The sequence below is a fragment of the Phallusia mammillata genome, chromosome 3 (assembly GCF_965637545.1).
Source record: "Phallusia mammillata chromosome 3, kaPhaMamm4.hap1.1, whole genome shotgun sequence".
In the NCBI taxonomy this organism is placed as follows: domain Eukaryota; kingdom Metazoa; phylum Chordata; class Ascidiacea; order Phlebobranchia; family Ascidiidae; genus Phallusia; species Phallusia mammillata.
Window position 1 is genome coordinate 18148606 of NC_137254.1, and position 21164 is coordinate 18169769.

The following is a 21164-nucleotide window of genomic DNA, read 5'->3' on the forward strand; positions in this document are numbered from 1 at the left end:
ACGTACTATAATTTAAAAAAAGGCTTGTTGCAGTTTCTAATTATAACTCATGATAGCGAGAGACTCTTCAGAATCCAAAATTGACAACTGTGTAAAACCAGCCGGGTCGGGTAGAAATTCTGTAAAAATTCATTGCCTATACTGACTTTACGTTTTGAAGTTTAAAAACAAAGACACGGCAAAAGAACTGACTAGTAACCCCGGGAACGTAAAATCAATAATCTTATTCAATCAGGCGACCTTGTTGTACCTAAGTTAGTTATAGATTCACCTTCCCCTCTTCACCCTAAAAACGGGAATTATAGCTGCTTAACAAGTTAATTTAACTAATTAGCATCTTTCCTGCATGAGTTTTTACTCAATATTGTGTAGTTTAATTGAACTTATATGCATGTTTGTATTTTAAATAAAGCCGTTTAAGCGTCAAGTTGGCATCCAATCAGTGTATGAAAAACTGCAGTCAATCTGCATTAATTAAACTTGATTATATTTCATCACAAAACTTCATAGTAACAACAAAACACTTAAACATGAAACTAAAACTGACAATACATAAGTCATGAACTAAATTTGTACAGAAGCAAGAGGTTTGTGTTTAACTATTTTAGTATTTAGTAAAGCCACGAGTACCAAAATGTTTGCGAAATTGACGCAAGGTAGCAGAGTATCTTTTAAACAGCTTAAAAGAAGACTTGATGTAGCGCGACAGGCTATCCAGTTCCAAGCTTGATGCTGTGCTTTCCGTTTGTTACAGAAAGATTTTTTTTTCAGGGATCGAGTATTGTTTTATTACTGTATAATGTGAATCTCAGTGGACATTTTTTGTATAAGACACCTTTTATTACTTTTACAAAATAAATGAGCGTCTGCTATAGTTTATAAGAGTAAATTAGCCTGGGTATCTGGCTTATACTTTCTCAGGCCCGTTTACAACTCTGCGGTATATAAGGCATCATCAATAAAATAAGAGAGGGAAATTTGAACATGATAATGGAATCTGTAGTGGAATCTACACCAAAAAGGGTAAGAACCACTGGTTTAGGTGGAAGAAGAGAATTTACGTTGAATATATTCAAACACTTAAAATTGTAATTTACAAAAAATTACAAAGAATACATAATAAATTAACAAGAACAGGGTTAAACAACTCAAGAAATGCAAAAAATCCCATGTAATTTTGTAGATACGATTTTATTGCACGGTCTCAATCACTCTATCACCTTGGTTTGTGCTAGCATTTTGCCTTACACCTAAATCAGTTATTCGATTCGTAGCTGTGTGAAAAGACGGCGTTTTATTCCCTATCCATATTTTTGCTCTGAACAATTGAGCTTCAATTGCTTTCGAGTAAAGCAATGGATTAAGGGCGCTGTTGATTGGAAGCAACAGACAAGCACTTAATACGTAAACATCTGGTGGCATCTTGATTCCTCCAACACTCAAATATCCCATGACACAAACTGGAATCCAGCAACAAAAGTCGGTCAAAATCAATCTCGAGATTCTCTTCTGCATCTTGGAGCTGACATCGTTGCTTCTAGATCCTTTCATGTGGTTGCTCTGTTTGTAGATTAGTAAATATGCAATCAACATGTAGATGAACATAACAAAATTGATTGTGATGAGAAAGGTCGAATATTCGTAAGCAAATTCAGTAGCTGTGGCAAATAAACGTGGCATACAGACACTTGTTTCTCCATAATACCCAAACTCCCCTTCAATTCCGTTACGAGGAAATGTTTTCTTTATAGTTAGTTTGACATCTACCCAACTCGTCGGTTTCACACCAGCAATTCTTTCAGCAAGACGTGACATATTTTCTCTTGGAACGAAATCGTTTCCGAAAAAGTTGTTCGGAAACCAAACATCAGCTGTAAAATATTCCGAAGTGGTGTTGAGTAAAGGAATAGTTGCCAAAAGAACGGCCAAAATCCAGCAAAATACCTCGGCAAGCAAAATGCTTAGTATACTTAAATTACGAGTGACAAATGGTTTGAAGACTGATAGAAGGCGAAAAGAGGTCATGGCTGTCATTGTAAACGCCGAGGCTTCAGATGCTACAATCGCCAGCGCTCCAAGTCCTGAACACAAACTACTTGATCTCCATTCTTTATCAAACAAACAGTACGAGCCAGAAAATCGAGTTCCCTGTATAATAATTGCAAGTAAATAAATCCCCATGAGGAAATCTGAGCAACAAAGGTTAAGAATAAAAATACTTGTGTTAATGAAGACGTTTTGATTACTTTCCACATTCCACAAGCTTTTTAAAGTTGCAATAAACACAAACAAATTTCCACTTAAAGCTAGCAGAGCTGTTGTCCAGAAAATTGCTCGATATATGGGATTAGCGATCATTTCGTTAACATCTGCAAACGAATTTTCAGCTAAATTCACGCATTCGTCACTTCCGTCCAAACAATCTCGAATTCCATTTTGCACAAATTTTAACTCAACGGACAAAGGACTTTTGCTTGTGCAATAAAAACGTTTCTTTTCGCAGCGACACTTACTTTCGTCAATTGCATTGTCGCAGTCGATAATTCCGTCACATACGCTTTTTCTGTAAATAGAAATCTTCCCCTTACTTTTGCAATAAAAACGATGATTGTGACAAAGTTCTGGAAATTCATCTGAACTGTCGTCACAATCCACTTTTCCGTCACACACCTGTTCATTTTTTATGTTTATCTTTCCATTTGTAAAACAATAAAACATGTTAGAACAATTTAATTCACCCATCAACTCTAGGTCATCGTTAACTGTTCCATCACAAATTGAGTTCAAAAATATTTGGGGGTCTCTATATGGAAACAAGCTAATATGATCCCGAAACTTTTTTTTTAGTAAATGGTTGTAGTTTCTTGAGCATTTCAGAAAATCGTCATCCCCAATGTTTTCAAAATTTTCTGGCAGACAACGAGTATGTGCTAAATAGTTGGAAGGAGAACAGTATTTCATGTTTACTTGATCGATACACTGCACGCTTGAATTGCACAACTTCCCACTCTGGTTCGAACAGAAAGATTTGCTTTCGCAAAGCATTTGATTTGATGGACAACCACCCCGTACATCGTTACACAAATTTTGGTTTAAACACAAGCATTCATCTGACATATCAAAGCAATCCACTATACCGTCACAAACTTGATTAAGTGATATGATCAACTTTTTATCCAAGCACTGAAAACATCTGAACTGACCATTGGCAAAGCAAAGATCTGATTTATCGGAACATTGAGCCATTGAATCGTACAAGTTGATTTGGGGCAAAACACAAACCCCATGTCTTGATGAACCAGAACATTTAAACCCAAATCCAGAAGTGATTTCATCGCTATTGTCACTACAACTACCAGCTAAATCACAAAAGTTACTTCCAGCTATAACTGCTTGGTTTTCACAAATAAAAATACTTTGACTAAAATTATCTGTTATGTTGCAGTCTGATGAGATGCAAATTACATTTTGAATTTTACAGTTGTTGATGTCATCTGCACATGTCTGTTGGATTACTGTGTTACACTTTGCTGGAACTGTGGAATGTATGAGGTACCTGGCAATGTGTTCACTCTCACAAGTTGTGGCAAACATTGTGCAAGATTGTAATGTGAATTTGGAGAATAAACAAAGCTCGTCACTTCCATCGGAGCAATCTTTTAATCCATCACCTAACCAATCAAGTGGTATACACCTGTCAGCAGATAGATAATCTTTCATAATAGGATCATGAGGACATCTTGCATAATCTCCAGAGCAGTTACATGTGTGATGCGTCTCGTCACTACCGTCAATACAGTCACGGTTTCCATTACACAACAAAGATCGATCAATGCAAGCTCCCATCGAAGTAAGTTCGCATTGAAACTCGTCTAAACACGCGCATTTGAACTTATGAGCAGGACAAGTGCAGTTAACTTCATCAAAGTCATCATCACAGTCTCCTTCCCCATCACATTGATATAATTTGTCGATGCAACCATACCTGTATGTGCAGTTCCTTGTTTTATAGCAGTTGCATTCAAACTGGTCAGAAGAACAAGAACATGCGATTTCATCACTCCAATCTCCACAATCATTATATCCGTCACAAAGGCTGTCATTGTCGATGATACGAAGACTAGGCTTTAGACAGTTTTTTGTTTTGTAACAATTGCATTCAAACTTGTCAGCAGGATAAGTGCAATTGACTTCATCACTCCAATCTCCACAATCGTCTAAACCGTTGCATTGTTTGACTTTTTTTAGGCAACCGCCGCTATATCTACAGTTCTTCGTTCTGTAACAACGGCATTCAAACATATCAGTTGGACAGGTGCAATTAATTTCATCACTTCCATCTAAACAGTCTATTCTTCCATTACAGCGTCGGTTTTTACTAATACATCCATCGCGAGTTGAGCAATTCTTGGTTTTGTGGCAATCACATTCAAACTTATGAGCTGGGCAAGTGCAGTTAACTTCATCACCCCCATCTTTACAGTCATCGCTGCCATCACATAGCCAGCGTTTTCTGATACAACCCCAACCAGTTTTGCAATTTTTTCTTTTATAGCAATCGCATTCAAAGTAACCAGCTGGGCAATTGCAATCAACTTCATCACCCCAATCTCCACAACTATTATATCCATCACATTGGCGCCTTTTGTCTATGCAACCATTGCCAAATCTACAAGTTTTCGTTTTAAAACAATTACATTCAAACATGTGTGTCGGACAAATGCAATTAAATTCATCACTGCCATCTAAGCAATGTATTGTTCCATCACATTCGTCATAGTCCGGCAAACATCCATATATTCCCTTGCATGTAGTGTTGAAGCAGTCACACTGAAACCTGCCTTCACAACAAACATTACTCAATTCGTCACTTCCATCGCCACAATCGTTGGCAAAATTATTCAAATCCGACGCTGGTATGCAACCTGGTTTGTCCCCACACCGTCCAAATTTGTGACAAGCACATTCGAACATCGAGGGAGGACAGGTGCAGTTGGGGCCAAGGTAAGGTTTCTTGCATATAGAGAGATTTCCTGGTTCTGTCAGACAGATTGCAAAACCATGTTAGAGATTTAATTAAGTTAAATATATAAGTTATTTAAGTGCTTGTGCTAACGTATAAGTTTTTTTAGTGGTATAACTGCTTGGCCTAACATACATTTTTTTTGGTAAGAAGTTCGCAGTTCCATTTTGGGGGCATGGTAATAGATAGTCGGATGATTAGAACTGATCAGTGTTGAAGATGGTCGAAATTGTTGATATTTACAGGTAATTTTTTTTTTGGTTTGCTATTGTGTTTTTTTTTAGTGAAATTTTGCATTGGTCGCAAACGTTAGGTGGTAACCGGTAACATACCGATATTGCCAACAGAGCAACTTTCCAAGATGGGAGACATACAAAATGTATATTTGCTTTATTCCATTGGTCCAGTGTTTCTCTCACCTATGAGTCTTGACCCAACATTGGGTCGCCTGTTTCGTGACAACAAAAACATATACTTTTTGACTTCGTTTCGTAGGGTTATTTTTTATTTCCCAAGGTTTTAATTGTTGCCCTATAATAATTTCATCACAACTTGACGTGATTGTGATTAATTCTGTTTGTTACTTATTATAAGTTATGTGGTAGCTCACTGTTGAGCGTTGTCTGGCTGATCATGTTTTGAACAAGTTTTGGCTAAATCGAAATGTTTAGTCGAAAAAGCGAATATATTTGTTTGATTTTTGAAACCGGCGTGGTAATTTTCGAAAAGCCTTCGTGATTCACAAACAAATAAATTCCAAAATGGTAAGAATGCTTGCCCAAGGTTAAAAAAAAGATTGAGACAGCTGCCTCAGACTATTGTTATTTAAATTGATATAAAACCAGTCAGACATACTTGTATAAGGTCGAGGAGCGAGACTAAGATCTTCTTTCGGACACTCACCACCATTGACGCATCCGACGAAAAAAAGGAGAAACAGAATCCAAAGCATTTTTCGACCTTTAAGTTATGTATAACTGTTCGTTGGTTTTTGCAGTAAAAGCGACAACGTAGCTTCTGTGTAAACAAATTGCACTTATACGTTGGAATCTCTTATTGGATACCTATATTCCTTAAGATAAAATGTATACACTAAACGAGCATATCACCCTGGTTTATTGTTCGACTTAAAAATTATACAAAACAAATGTAACAAACAAATACTTAAATTAAATCATGTGATAACAGGCACAGTCATACATCGTATTAGATTTCAATTTTAATTGAGATTAACGAAATTGCACATGTTCGACTGCAAACGTAACTGAATGATTTTCTTCACTATTCTAGCTAAACTGGAATAAGACTTACTTCAATTAGCCTAGTAATGTAAACAATAACTTTGCCACAACTAGGACCCGTCTGATGCGAAGAAAAACCTGTAGTCATTGCACGCGTCTATATCCTGTGCATGTTCAGTGTTGGTAAGTATTGGAAGCTTAAACGTGATTTACATACGACGTTATCTCTGGCAATGGTTTGTCACAGTCAGCGCGAAAAACACACTTCTTGGTTTTATTTTAGTGTAAATTTGTACCTTTACATAAGGTCTATTTTTTTATTAGTGACACTCCTCGACACCCATATATTTCCAATCGTTTACCTAAACCTAAAAGTACGTAGGGTTACCAAAACGACTTAAACTTTGCTGCTTGATTATTGTTTTACTGCTATTGTGTCACTATGTCTTGGGTTGACTTGAGTTTATTTCGCCGGGCAAAATCGTAGCAGCACAACTGCGCTAAAATATTCACCAAACCAGAAATAGCTGTGCAACGTTAAGAGGATAAAAGGCGCGACAAAGTTAAGGGCACAATTGGTGACTACATGAACGCGCTGCAACTACAAGGTTTTTTCTTCTTTTAGTAAGCGAAATAACTCTAATTCACACAATAGACGTTCTTAACAGCTACAAATAACATCTGGCATTGTCAGATATAATTTAAAACAGCCTTCAACAAGCAGGAGCCAGATTTCTGCAGCTATATTTAAAACACAAACTCGTTGATGTTTCTCAAGCAGCACAATGTAAAGTAGCTAATTTCGTGGCTGTGTGGTTATAAATTTGCTGCGGCCCCTCAACCTCAAGTAAACCTAATTATAATGCTCGAAAACACAAATCCCGGAAATGAATTGAGCGAGTCTTGCCAAGGCGCTTAATTAACTTGCTACTGATGCCATGACGTTGTCCACGGTCTGTGTGCATTATAGCAGTGTACACCAAATCGGCTTATTTTGCCTGGAGGAACGCTACGATATGTAAGCGAGTTTATTTGCCGCAGGCAAAAAGTGCAGATTAGCCGTGTTTCGTTTTTTTGTTGCTTAGGCCATGGTTGCCAAACACGATAATATTTTAAAACTTACAATAATTGACGCGTTTTAGATATGGCGCAGTTTAAACGATTGCGTGATACCTTGTGAAGCAGAAAAGCAATGTTTTCACGCTTTAAATTTGTTTTCGCTAAAGATTGGGTTTCGGACGAATTGCAACAAATTATTCGGCCCAAAATGAATCTTTGTAAACATGGTCGATTCAACCGAATAAATTTGGCCAACCGTTAATCGGTACGTCTCGAGTTTTAATCTATTTCATCCGGTGGCCAAACCGACACCTGCGTTTCGAAAATTCTCCTTGTTTTCATATGACAGAACCTAGATTAAAGTTTGACTTTATCTATCGTTTAATTTTTTCTAGCTGTTATAATGTCCTTTGTCCATCGCGCAGTGGAAATTTCGTTGGGATAATTATATTCTGCATAGTTACGCCACAAAGCATTTATATATCATTGCAATGGTCATAATATAACTTAAATCAAGTTCAATAAAATTTGTATTTTACACTTGGTTCTATCACAGGTCAGGATCGAAATAAGAAAACAGAAATAAGTATGCTGACATTATAACTTTGTTCGCTTGTTTTAACAAGCAATTATCAGAAAATAAATTCGCAAAATTAGATATTACTATGCTTTCGTACCTTTAGCATTTCCATACATGGGATGCTTCTAAGCCATGGGAATACAAGGGCCAAAATGACTAAATATAACACAACGTTTGCAGAGTTGCATCAGGAAGTAAAGTGTCACACTTGCGAATAACATTTAATGTAGACAAGTTCAACTTAGTAAAGTAAAATAAAAACACTTGTGCACAGATTTTAACTACCATACCATTGAATTATTTACTACAGAAAACACTACCGGTGGTAGCAGCTGAGTTGACTCGTTTTGTTTCTAATTTCAATACTTTTGCTTCTAAAGACGATTCATATATTCTTTGATATTTTTTTTGTTATCTTTACTAATTTTTTTCCCAATATCCTGTTTATGTGTTTAGTAGGCTATTAACGTCCCGAGACTCAGAAAAAGAGATACGTGTCACAATATTTTGGTATGACGTATTTAAAAGTTCAATTAGTCAAGTTTACGAAGTTGGCCCGGGAAATTGTTATAAACCTAAAATAATGGCGATTTGTTTCTAGTTTAACTTTCCCATACAACCTAATTCTACCGAAAGATAACGATTGTATTAAAAACTAAAAATCATCCAAAAACCCAAATAGACTTTACCACAAAATCCGAAAGGTGTCGCCCTGGAGGAGTGAAGACCCAAAAGGATGGTCCAAAAGTTTTACTTTCTTTGGCAAAATCGTGTTTCAGGTTTTGAGTCAAAAATTTAATAAATCCCGGCGCCTTTTTCTTTCAGCCAAGGCGTCGCCAACCAGCGGCTCGTTGATCACTTTGATGCGGCTCAGTTTATCAAATCACCAAATGTTTCGATTACACATTTTGTGACGATTATTCCGAACAACGAAGTCGAAAAAAAATATTGCAATAAAATGTGCGAACCCCGCTTCTAGTAGCTAGAATAAACTGCGTCTATACCATGAAACGTAAATTTCGACAAAGGCAAACTGGAGACGCGCGGGTTAACATGAGAGTATCGTTTCAGTTTGCAGTTTATATGCGCTCGCAACAATTCCTGTTTGTTAATATCTTGCTTACAACACGCATTAAACAAAATCAGCGTCTGTTTAATGGTACGTGGGGAGCTTCATTTTCTGTTACAGCTGATGAGACCGAGTAAGCACATGTGTATATGCAAGGAACAAACTAATGACAAAAAGTCGAAAGGGTTGAGAGCAAAAGTGGTATTTCATTTCATTTCATTTCAAACTACAAAACGGCTTTGTGGCTCCCTGCTTTTTTCGTGTGAAATTAATCCGAAGGATCTGAGTGGTAAAGGCTGGCGACCCCCTGTTCTAGCCGTTTGGAATAGAAGGGTACGATGTAATTACTTCGCCCCATCTACCACCTCAAATAGCATTATAGTTGTATAAAAGGGATTTTTATCACTTACTTTAAGCATTTGCGTCCTTACTAACCAACGAAAGCAATCTGTCCATCCCTTTCAGTCGTATCATTAACGGACAAACGTAATTATAGGCACCTGATCGCACAACTGAATACGTTTATTCGGACCACACAACATGAGGGTAACTACCTTTGTCTTGACTGTTGCTAGAACATGCAATATTTCAAATATGTTTAGATCAGTGGTTCTTAACCTTTTGATACCGACCGAACCCCTACGATATTCTTCAGCCTTTGGTCGAACCCCAAAGTTACATTCTAGGTTTTTAACCCATTTTATTTGGTGAGTCATAATTTAGTTTTTGTTCAAAGGTAGTGGCAACACGGTTTGTCATTTTGTTTAATTCTGACGTAATAGTACAAGCAACTCGTTTCATGATTGCTTTAACTCATTTTTTTAGTTTTTACCAAAATGAAGCATTGTATTTTTAGCCTCTGTACACAAGCATGAAGCAGATGAAGTAATAAGTTTTTGCAGCCAACAAAATTTCGTTGTATTTCTGAGTACGAACAACGCGAACAATGCTCTTTGTTACGCCATAAAAATAAAAATGCAGGGGTGCACAACCATTTTGCTAGGACGGCCGCATCGCAGATTCTTATTTTACCAACGGCCGCCATTTACCTGCTTATTTTTGTTTTAAAATACTTAGTTTGTATCATGTATTTACCATCCAATAGCTCCCAAAAAGCCCAGATTAATTTCTAGGTCGGTTCTCAGATTGAGCTGCACAGCGAGGAGCTCAAGTGTTTATGATGTCATAATCTGTATTGTGATGCTTGTGGTACCTGTTTTGTTCGCATTGTTGGCACACAATAGGCGTACAAAAAGTTTAAAACATATGTTTATTAGGCTGGTAATACTCTTTTTAGTACCACAAAAACTGTTTAGAGCAGTTATCCAGTGTTTTGATATTTGGCAACTACAAATTGCCGTTTTTAGCGACTATAGACCCTAAAGTTTTACAAAAACGAGTATTTGTATTGTATTTCAAAAATACCTTTGTCGAGCCCCTGATTCGGCGTTGCCGAACCCCTGGGGTTCGATCGAATCCCGGTTAAGAACCCCTGGTTTAGATGGACATTCATTACTGAGATCAGCCTTGAAGCATTCATGCAGAACAGCGCTCACGACATTTAAAAAATAATAATTGCCTTTTAGCGCAACAAAAAAAGCTATGAAAAATGTATTCATATACGCAGCAATCCCTACAGAAACAATCTTACGTGCCTTTGATCTCTATCTTTGCGAAAACGCAAGGGTTTAATGTTTATCGTGAATGTATTTTTGGTGGAGAAACCGGGAGAGTTGTGTTTTAGTGACGTATTTTGTCGCACGCCATTGACTTTTCCTTTCACGTCTCTGCTACGCCTTTGTGAATCAACCGCCGTGAAAATTGTATTGACCGCGTCTTTTGAGTTCCTCTACTAGAAAACAAAGCAGACTAAACATTTGACATACGAGTATGTTTTATTTCTGCTCAGCAGTTCTGATGCATTAAAGAACTATGTGTGTGTTTTGTAGTAACTTTGTCACTTATGCAGACTAGTAGGTAACAGTTTGGTTCTAATGTGTAGAAACCCTGAAACAGACAACCGGTTGTGACTACTTATTTATTTTGGGTAGTATATCGTTTTCCCTGATTGAGCTACCACTGCAATTTGTCCAATTTAGTTGAGTTCCAGAGGACAGAAATCTCTGTCTTGCTTCAGAACCTCATGTGGGGCAAGAACATGATAATAATTCCGAGCAGAGATTAGGCGTATTTATATTCGGCAAAACAAATCACTTCACATTTGTGAAATCGTAGTTGTGTTTCCCATGTAAACAGCCTAAAAACAGTGAAATACTTTGTTGAATACTGTAATATGAATTAATGGCGGCAAGAACAAAACAAAAGAGATCACTGAAAATTGAAAAAGGTTATCCTGATAAATCATCAATTTAATAGCAAAACCACCAGAAACTAGTGATGCACCGAACCCGCCTAAAAAGGTTCGGACCGAAACCGAATATTCGGCCACAAGGCCGAATAATTTCGGCCGAATCAGGCCGAACCTAAAATCCCCGTTTATATGGATGTTTTCAACTGAATTTTCAACTGAATTTTCAAAAAACTTCGGGCCGAAACCGAAACATCGAAAAACAGCGTATTCGGCCGAAATGTTTCGGCCAACCGAAACTTCGGTGCATCACTACCAGAAACGCTTGTTTTTTTACGATTTGCGAAAATTTTAAAACTTAAATTAAATGAATGGCAAAGTTGTATTATATTTACTATATCGTATCGCATTGAGACTTTTTATCGTAAAAGTTCTTTTTTGTGTGACCTTGCTTGTTTCTGCGAGCAAAAAGCTCACAGATCGCCGGCAAGTTTTAACAAAAACAGCCGTGTACAGTTATGGACTATTGGCAGCCGCATTACCGATTGCATTTTTAACAACGGTGTCAAGTGTGCAATTGTTGGAAATTGCAGCAATTAAGAAATACATGAGTTGGGTTGTGTTTATTTTGCCGGGCAAAATCACAGCAGCACAATTGCGCTAAAATATTCAATATTTAAGTCGGAACATAACGATTGAAGTTGAAAAAATAACGAAAAACAATTATTTATTTGAATGAGATCCTGATGATACTGTAAGGGCGAAGCATAAATACCTTAAATCCTAAGGACAAATGTGGGACAAGTGTTCCTTTTGCACCGGCGTGCCGGTCCTTTGGTACATCATTCTAAAGATATGCTTAATTTTTTGCAGACACACTGAAACGGAAATGAGTAGATTTTTGTTTTTTCGAATAAGATTTATTATGTTGGTTGTTCTATCTTTGACTTTCTTACGTTTTATTTGGACAACAAGCAACTCGACCATCTCCAAAGATGTTTACAAAAAGAAAGCAGAAACACAGGTAGAGAGCCCTTGAACAATATATTTTTTCTGCTTGCCTTAAACTAAAAAATATAGCCCATACGAATATAAGTAAACCACAGATAGTGGTCACTACTTTGACCTAAATGGTGCCATCACCAGATATCGGCGTAATAGCTACATTACGGAATTCTTCGTTGTGAATAATAGCGGTAATGTTTAGTTCCAAACTTCAAAATAACCTCGGTCGGATTGGACCCACAATGGTCAAGCAACTGTCTGTCAACCAAAGTGATGGCGGCTCAGTGTCACTACATCAATTTTGGCGAATTCGGTTAATTACATAATAGGTTTAATTGCATTGGATCCTGAATTTCGAACCCTAGCCCATCATATGTCATAAAAATGTCAAGTTAAATGCTTAATCCAGATAATTGCATGGATAGAAAAAAAAGCAACAAACCGGACAGTTGATTTGCATGTGAAGATCGCACAGTTTAAATTTTTCACAAAAAACATAGCTGGATTGCTGGATTCCAGCCACAGATAAAAGTGTGCCATAATGAGTAGTTCTTAAAATCTTATTTTTTTAACAGACCGGTCTCGCAATTTCATCGAGCACTTGCGGTCCAAGCAAAATGTATTTATGAAACTAAATACAGTAGGTTATTGCGAAACAAAACCTGGAACAAAGAAAAAGCAATTTATTCCTTGTATTTACCAACAAAGTGGGGCCCATTTTTATCATTTCGTAAGATTACTTTGCGTGGAAATGACTCAATCGAACTCAATTTTTTATGTCACAAACAAAATTAAAGCCAATACGGCCGATCTCTCGTCACCAGCTGCACTGATGAGACCTTATAGGCCGAAACAGTGTACACTGTCTGCAGCTTGAAATTAAAACAATGATGTCAAATGGATAATGCGATTACCCAATTTCGTTCCCATAAAGTAGGGTTACCAGACGGCCGGAATGTTTGCCCACACAGATATGATGACCCGCGTTTAAGCGCACTTTGGCCTGTTACTCCCAACAAACACTAATCGAGCAAAGTTAGCCTATTCGGCTCATGTCTAATTTCCAGGTGGACGGATAAATTCTTATTGCTCTTGGCCGAATGGTCTGGCGCGCCTGACCCACATACAGACATAAAAAAAACTTAATCGGGATCCGTCCCCGGGAGTGTCCTGGGTTGGAACCCCGTGGAAAAAAAATCGTGTTGCAATAATTTGAGACCAGTTGTGTTTCTAGTTAGTGACCAAAACGACTTTACCCAAATGGTGTAGTGGTTATGCTTGCAAGAATATCGCAACTCAAATTGTAAAAAGAGACAATTTGCTGCTTTGGTTTCGGAAGGTGATTTAGATTTCCAAAAAATAACGTACGAAGCTATACCTCTGTTAAAGAGGTCAGTAAGTAGCCGATTGTCAATGCGTATCTTTTTTTTGCGACAGGATATTATGAACTTATTCAGCAAACCTTTCAAAAATAATGTACAACTACCAAAATTGATTCAAAAAAAGAAAAAATGTGAAGCCGTTTCCAAGTTTGTGTATGTGAAGACTCATAAGACTGGTTCAACTACCATGACAGGAATACTGAACAAATTCGTAGAGAAACATAATCTGCTGAATGTAAGTAGAAGAAAAATATATTTCAGTATTTGCTCAACGTTTGGTTTGAATATGGGTAAACATATTTATCAATTTTGAAGTTCACCACACGTATGTGTCCTGGATGGTATGTTGGAGGCTATCCTGGCCGCTTTAAGTGCAAGTTTATGGTACCAAAGGAGGCATCAATCAACATTCAACACCTCAGGTTTGATGCAAAAGAAATGAAAAGGTGTTTTCATCCCAATACAAGGTACAATCTGTGTAACTTACCCTTTAAAGCAATTAAATAAATAGAAACAGTGTTTTTGTTTGCAGATATTTTACAACAATTCGAAAGCCCTGGAATCAATTTCTTTCATCTTACCACTATTTTCTTGACTGGGAAAAAAGCGGGTACAACTGTAGTGGCATGCCGAAGGTTTACATAATGAAGGATAAAAGAACAATGGCCACTTCTGAATTTCTTGCCAAGGCCGCGATCCTTCTCAACTCGTCTGTTCCGTTTTACTTCCGGTAAAAATGTTTTTAAACTTACTCGTCATTTTCCTTTCGCTTTATTTGGGTGCAAATATCGCCCTTATCGTGTAAAACAGAACATGAAATAATACAAAGAAAAACTTTGCAAAAACTAACACCTTATCCTCTCGAACCCCAGCCACTTTCCTTAATACGGGTGGATACTTTTTAGCGCCCACTCGACAGGTCTCATCAACGTTCACCCCAGTCGTGTTTATCAACAAGCGCCAACCTCACTCTCTTGTTAGCACCAGATACATAAGGTTTTCTATTACGGTTACCGTTCAGCCTTAATTACCGTCCACCAATTCTGACCTTTAAAACAGTTGTGTTTTGGGCTTCATAACGTTTTCACGCTGCGCAGCTGTTTACGGCTTGGTGGTTTTTTGGATGTTTTTGTGTCCCGTTGTTTACTTTGACCTAGCAAAATGAACTCCACTTAACTTACCTAGTATTTAAAGCACTATGGTTTAGTACACTGCACACAAAAGTTGCTTTACTGATTGGCAAGACGGCTAAAACATCGCAAACTCCCCCAAAATAAGATCTTTGTGCAATACAACCAAACTATCGTAAACATTACTGCTTGGCAGAAAGCAAAATGTACGTGGTCTCGTCAAAAAACGTAGCAGTTTTTTACCAAACAAATGTTCTAAACGGGTCGGCAATAATCGGTGTATCACCAGTAACAACTGTTAGACAAGAGTTGTGTGCATCGCATTACAAATGGCAAATCTCTGTTTTCAGATTTCAAAATTTTCAATCATTTGAATTGGGAATAAATCCAATGTTGAATGATGTCAATCAAATTAAAAACGAAATACAGGACTTGGACAAAAACTTGGACCTGGTGATGTTAACTGATTACTTTGATGAATCGTTGATACTTCTTCAGGTAATATTTCCACAAATAGTTTTTTTAATTAAATGTAAATGTTTTTTCTGAAAGTTTTTGTTGTCATTTTAGGATCTTCTTTGTATCGATTGGGACGTTCTGACCAATATTGGTTTTCAAAATCATCGTTACTATGTTAAAACAGCACCAAAAGATGTGCAGGAAAAGAAAAACTTTCAGCAACTTTATAGCATCGTAAGTTTTTTGTGACAAAGAGTTTGCTTAAATAGAATTGACTTCTGGCACAAACCAATGAACTTGTTTTGATTCCATTTCCAAACCAATGTTCAACCATTTGAAGACAAATACGTGAATAGCAAGTCTGTTGTTCAAGTAAAACAACAACAATATTCTTGCCTTTTCAGGATGTTGCACTTTACGATTATTTCAACAAAACTTTTTGGAAACGAGTGGACGCATACGGAAGAGAGAGAATGGCTGAAGAATTAAAAGTGCTTCGCAGCAAGCAAAATAGTCAATCAATTATAGAATCGAACGTTTTCCCTCGTGGAACAATAAAAGATTCTAGTTTGAACATGGAATTGAAAAAGTACATGTTTGAAAATTCGGGACAATGTCTTTATCCCAAAACAAAAGAGCAGGTACGCATTTCTGCGGCTGGTTAGTAATACTTTTTGTCTTGAAAGAGAAAAGGTGTAGAAGCATTTCATGATGATTTAAGGAGACAAGTCAAACACAAGTAAAAAAATTTCCCAGTGAATGCGACAAAACTTCGTTCCACTACAGCATTTACTTCGTCGTCAATTTCCTTTCAAAACTGTTTTGTAATATTTCATGCATTGCTTTAATTTTGCATTTGCTATACGTGTTGTTAAAAAAAACTGATGCAAAACGGTTTTTATATGCAAAATGTTGGGTTTTATTTTCCACTTTATTACTTGGCGACTGTGGGATTTATGTTCATTCAATACATCAGAATATATTTTACACAAAAAACAACGTTTTTTTGGAAAAAAAAACGTTTTGTCAGCGCAGAATTTTGGTTCAGTAATAAGCACCATGCATTTCAAATCAAAACTGTGATTCAAGAAATGATGAAAGGCCTGATGGAACCAAATTTCACTTGTGTTCGCGTGGGGAGTTATACCACGCAATGGTGGAGATTTTAAACACTCATTGCCTTGGCCCTACGAGTTTTTTTTATTCGTAAAATGTTTAATTTTTGAACCTGTTAAAAACTGCGTGCCTGCTTTCGTGCAACATCCTGTTGAAATATTTAGAAGCAAAACAATGACACACCAGATAAAGTTTATAAGTAGCAATATCCATAAAAACATCAATAGTAATTTCAAGATTTTAGAGCAGGGGCGGGCAACTTCTCCAGTCGGCGGGCCTGATATGGGAAAATAAAGTACTTGGCGGGCCGGATTCCCGAATCGATACATTAATCGCGTATTTATCCAGTGATTTAAAACGGATTTTTGACCACCTAAACCAGTGGTCTTCAACCATTTTAGCGAAATCGCCCCCTTGCTAGGGCACTGACTCAATATCGCCCCCCATTATATCGTTTTTTTTAAAGTTCTTGACTCTTGAGCATTTGCGTGCAATTAGATTTACCCAGCACCAACGAATGCTTATGTTAACAGTTAAAACCCAATTTAATTGCTACAACAACACTGAGGGTCAATTTCATGCAATTCTAACGCATCCAAGCAAAGTTTGTGACGTCATAGACAAGATAACATCCTACGATTATGCGCAAACAATAGCTATTTTTGTTATTTTGATTAAAAGTAATGGGGCATTACTCGGCAAAAGAGAAACCTATACATTCCACATTAATAACTTACACTAGACTTATCAAATTTAAGGATGATACAAAAACTTCGCAGTTTTTGAAGCGCTAGCAGACCTATAGAAAGTGTAAAAGTGAAACAAGTTTGAGGGAAAGCTCGTTACCGTTATATTAAAAAGGTATAGCCGGTCACCATACATAGTGCATACACCAATTTAATGCATACACCACAGACTTAGATAGTTTTTTTTTTGCTTAGATAGTAACGGCGGGAAAGTTTTTTGCTATTGGGGAGCATTACTGTCCGTTACAACTATAATTTGACGTAGTATGCAAGTAGTGGGGGATTGCGGCAGACTGTGGCCGCGGGCCACATTACCATGGAAACTGTCTGCCGGCCGGTCAAAATCCCGTCGCGGGCCGTATGTTGCCCGCCCCTGTTTTAGAGGATGGACTTCATCACACTAATCCATTTTCTTTTTTTCAAAAAAATCCATTTACCTTCGGAAAATAAAAGTTTGACAGAATTGAAAAACCTACATTCGGTACAAAATTACCTTTTTAGATGATTTTTCAATGCTGCGCAGCAAGCAAACCCGTCCATCAACTCAAAACTTGAACGTATTTGATCGTGAAACAATAAAAGATGCTAGTCTAAAAGCAGAATTGAAATTGTACTTGTTCGAAACTTCAGAAAAAATGTCTTCACCACGATACAAAAGATCAGGTACGCATTTCTGGGGTTGGTTAGTAATACCTTTCTGTCCTGAAAACGTAAAACGTGTAGGAACATTTCATGATTTGAGGGGCAAGTCAAATACAAATAAAAAAAATTAAGGTAAATTCGACGTTAACTGTACTTTGTTCCGTTACGTCATTCCTTATTTCCGTCAAATAAAGCTGTTTTGTAATATTTAAAGCAAAGCATTGCTTTACTTTTGCATTTGGTGTATGCATTGTTAAAAGGCCGATGCAAAACGCCTTTTATTTGCAAAATGTTGGGTTTTATTTTCCACTTTATTACCCGGTTACAGTGTAATTTATGTGAACAAATAAAACAAACGTTCTTTTGCAAAAAAAAAACTTTTGTTAGGTTCAGTAATCAGCTCCATGCATTTCAAATCAAAGCTATGAGTCGTGAAATGATGAAACCTCGGTTTGAACGCTGTTACGCGCCTTCCTTTGCAGCCAACTGGAACCAAAGTTCACTTGTGTTCGAGTGAGGGCTTTACAACGCTATGTTTGGAAACGTATTGCCTCATTTTACTATAACTTGTTCTGTTCCGTTCAGTGGTTCTCAAGTGGTCCATGATTACTTTTTGGGTGGTCTACAGGACGTCTACTAAATTCAGTGATAAACTAGAGATGATTGCATTTTACATGTTGAAAGAGTATCAAAATGTTAGCTGTTTATAATTGTATCTCACTTCTTCAAAATCGGTTTCAAAGGATTATGATTCAAGCCCAAATGGTTGTTTCGTATGCGTACATCAATACTCAAAAAAGAAATTAAGGTCCACGATATTATTTTTACAGGGCCGGTGGTCCATGGCCCGAACGAGTTTTTTTTTGGGGGGGGAAGGGGGATTATTATTTGTATGTATGCTAGACTGCAATTTCGTGCAAGTTTGTGCAAATCTCACATTTTAAATGTTTGTAAACCAATAAAATCAGGTGACATGTAAACGTAGCAACATCCTTGAATACAACCACCAATATTTTTGTTTTCATTTTTAGGTTAAGTTCAAAATCAAATTTATTTTTTTACAACAATTCAATGTTTTTCATTTAACTTGCTTTCCGCAAATATTAACTGTTTGATAGATTTCGTCAATCCAAATACTTAAACGCAAGTTCCAAACAACCAGATTTTGTTTTGCCCAAAGTCGATATAAAACACAAGTTGTTAAACCTAACCTTACACCATTTTTACAAAATGGAGAACTTTAACGCGAATTTGATTGGTTATAAAAGTCAAGCAATTTACGTGTTTTTCCTTGTACCTGATGAATTATTTTGTACACAAAATTGTGTCCATTAGTGCAATAAATACTCTATGACGTAACCATGGGTCGGAACAAGTGTTTTGTATAGACTTCGGTTCTGCCTAGGTCAGCGCGCCTATTGTGGACCGCAAAAATGCAATTTTTAAATTACAACAATAATTTGTGTTTTCAGTGTTTCAAAAAGTGATGATAAAACGACGCAAAAAACTGCAAATTCTTCCATTGTGACTCATGACATGATGTGTTATAACGGGTTTCTGCGTCAACAAACCGTTCGGTCATTTTTGCGCCAAACAGTAGAAGCTGAATGTTTTGAACGGTAGCTACTTGGTATATAACTATAAGTCTTATAGTATAAGAGATTAAAAGAAACTTATCTATTGATTGAAAACGGTATATGGTCACCCTGATGCTTATGCCAGAAAAAAAAGTTTTACCTGCCAAAAAATTTTAGGCACTGTATCGCGAGTAAGTTTACGAATTGTAATGGCAGTCAGGCGTAGACCACAGGAAACCACAAAGAAAGCCCACCAAAGGTCATGGTATGTTTAGTTACTTGCAATTGACACAACTGTTGCAACTTTTAAACACAAACAATGTATGTAAAGCACGAAGTATGCCTGACAGCAACAGCTTATTTATAATGCCGAAAGGTAATATTTGGATTTTTAAAATCTAGCAACTAGGTTTAGTGAGTTATGTGATCCTATGGTCTGAGCATAAGCAGCAATTTTAACATTTCCTCACTTGTTGAAAAAGAATGACAAGAATTTAACTATGGGAGATTGCTAACGAACCGTCCTTGTAACGCCTCGCTGCAGTTTGAAGCACAAAGAAGAGAATGCGTCAAAACGTGAGAAAAAGTGTCTTTCCACGGGGTCAAAGTGTGCGGCAATGAGTTCAAACCTTTTTTTCTTTGCAAACCGTCTACTCAACACAAGCAAGTAGTCGCGCTAAACGACACCTAGCGGTAAAAAAATTTAGTCGGTATTGTATGCTTAGCGTTATTGTGTTTGGCAACACTAGTATTTCTCCCATTCTAAAATCCAGCCTGTAACTTCAGTACAATACTCAGTTTTAGACCTTTGACCCACTCCGGTACGGTAGCTTACGGTAGTTGAGGATAGATGTGGGGTAAAATTAAATCCGATTAAAAAAATATATTTGACACGAGTGATGCGAGAAAAAATATGGAGTTTACCATTACAGCGTTGTTTTTTATGAACTGTGTGCCCTGGAATGTAGAAAGGTGCTTGCTATATAACAACGGATGTTAGTTATAGAATATGATCATTGAACTTTATAATACTATTGATAAAAACTAGTGCGCTTTGGAGTATGTAAATACAATCACACTTATTTTGAGCCAAAAAAATATTTGAAGTAATTTTTTTCCAGATGGCATAATGCTTCAATTAAACTAAAATGATCCCATTACCAATATATATGAATAAGTTTTCATTTCGACAACACAACCTTTCAATTTTTGTTACCAATTTTCAAAGAAAAATTATAAAAAGTTGATAACAAACATTTCTATATTTGAATTGGTCATTACAACTTTTACACAAAACTTACATGCCCAAAACTTTGTAAATCATTGCAAGTACGTGTATATTTTACAATTACATCAAAACGGAAGCAATTTTTCTTGTTTATAAAAAATATGAGCAGTGAGTCTCATTACCTTTCGGGCCTATATACCTTCATGTATTCTGGGTATATTCAGCGTAAATAATTGACAGAAATGACAATATTAATGACAAAAATTGTGAGAACCATATTTAAAAAATCCTTTTAGTGTTTTACAGGCTTTGTGAAAAGTGATTTTTTGCTGTAGCTATCATGTTTTGTGTATTTTTTAGGTTTGGAAATGTAATGCCGCGGCTTAACAAAAAAAACAAATTTTTGCTTTGTTATTGTTGTTTCATTTTTAATTAGGTTTCGTGTCACAAGATTGAGTTTAGTCTGCTTGCCTTTGCACAACGTGTGTGTGCGATTCTAACATTAATTTACACACACTTGATTGATTGGTGAGTGCTCGTAATTGTGTTACAGAATTATTTCACCAGGCCTCATAAATCGCTGTTATATATCAAGTCTG

At 36.8% G+C, this 21164-nt stretch overlaps 1 protein-coding gene across 1 annotated transcript; it reads left to right on the forward strand.

Annotated features, from left to right (window-relative positions):
* The first annotated feature begins 13728 nt into the window (after positions 1 to 13728).
* LOC145219773 (galactosylceramide sulfotransferase-like) lies at positions 13729 to 15999 on the forward strand. The gene is made up of 7 exons (XM_080087085.1): positions 13729 to 13902; positions 13983 to 14134; positions 14200 to 14397; positions 15148 to 15295; positions 15368 to 15490; positions 15661 to 15897; positions 15943 to 15999. Exons 1-7 carry the CDS (start codon positions 13729 to 13731, stop codon positions 15997 to 15999), a joined length of 1089 nt encoding a protein of 362 aa, XP_079943211.1.
* Positions 16000 to 21164: the final 5165 nt, after the last annotated feature.

Coding starts and splice junctions, on each gene's coding strand:
- LOC145219773 (XM_080087085.1), top strand. CDS start 13,729: ATGAACTTATTCAGCAAACCTTTCAAAAATAATGTACAACTACCAAAA. Junction 13,903..13,982: donor AGAAACATAATCTGCTGAAT/GTAAGTAGAAGA, acceptor TCAATTTTGAAG/TTCACCACACGTATGTGTCC. Junction 15,491..15,660: donor TTCAGCAACTTTATAGCATC/GTAAGTTTTTTG, acceptor TTGCCTTTTCAG/GATGTTGCACTTTACGATTA.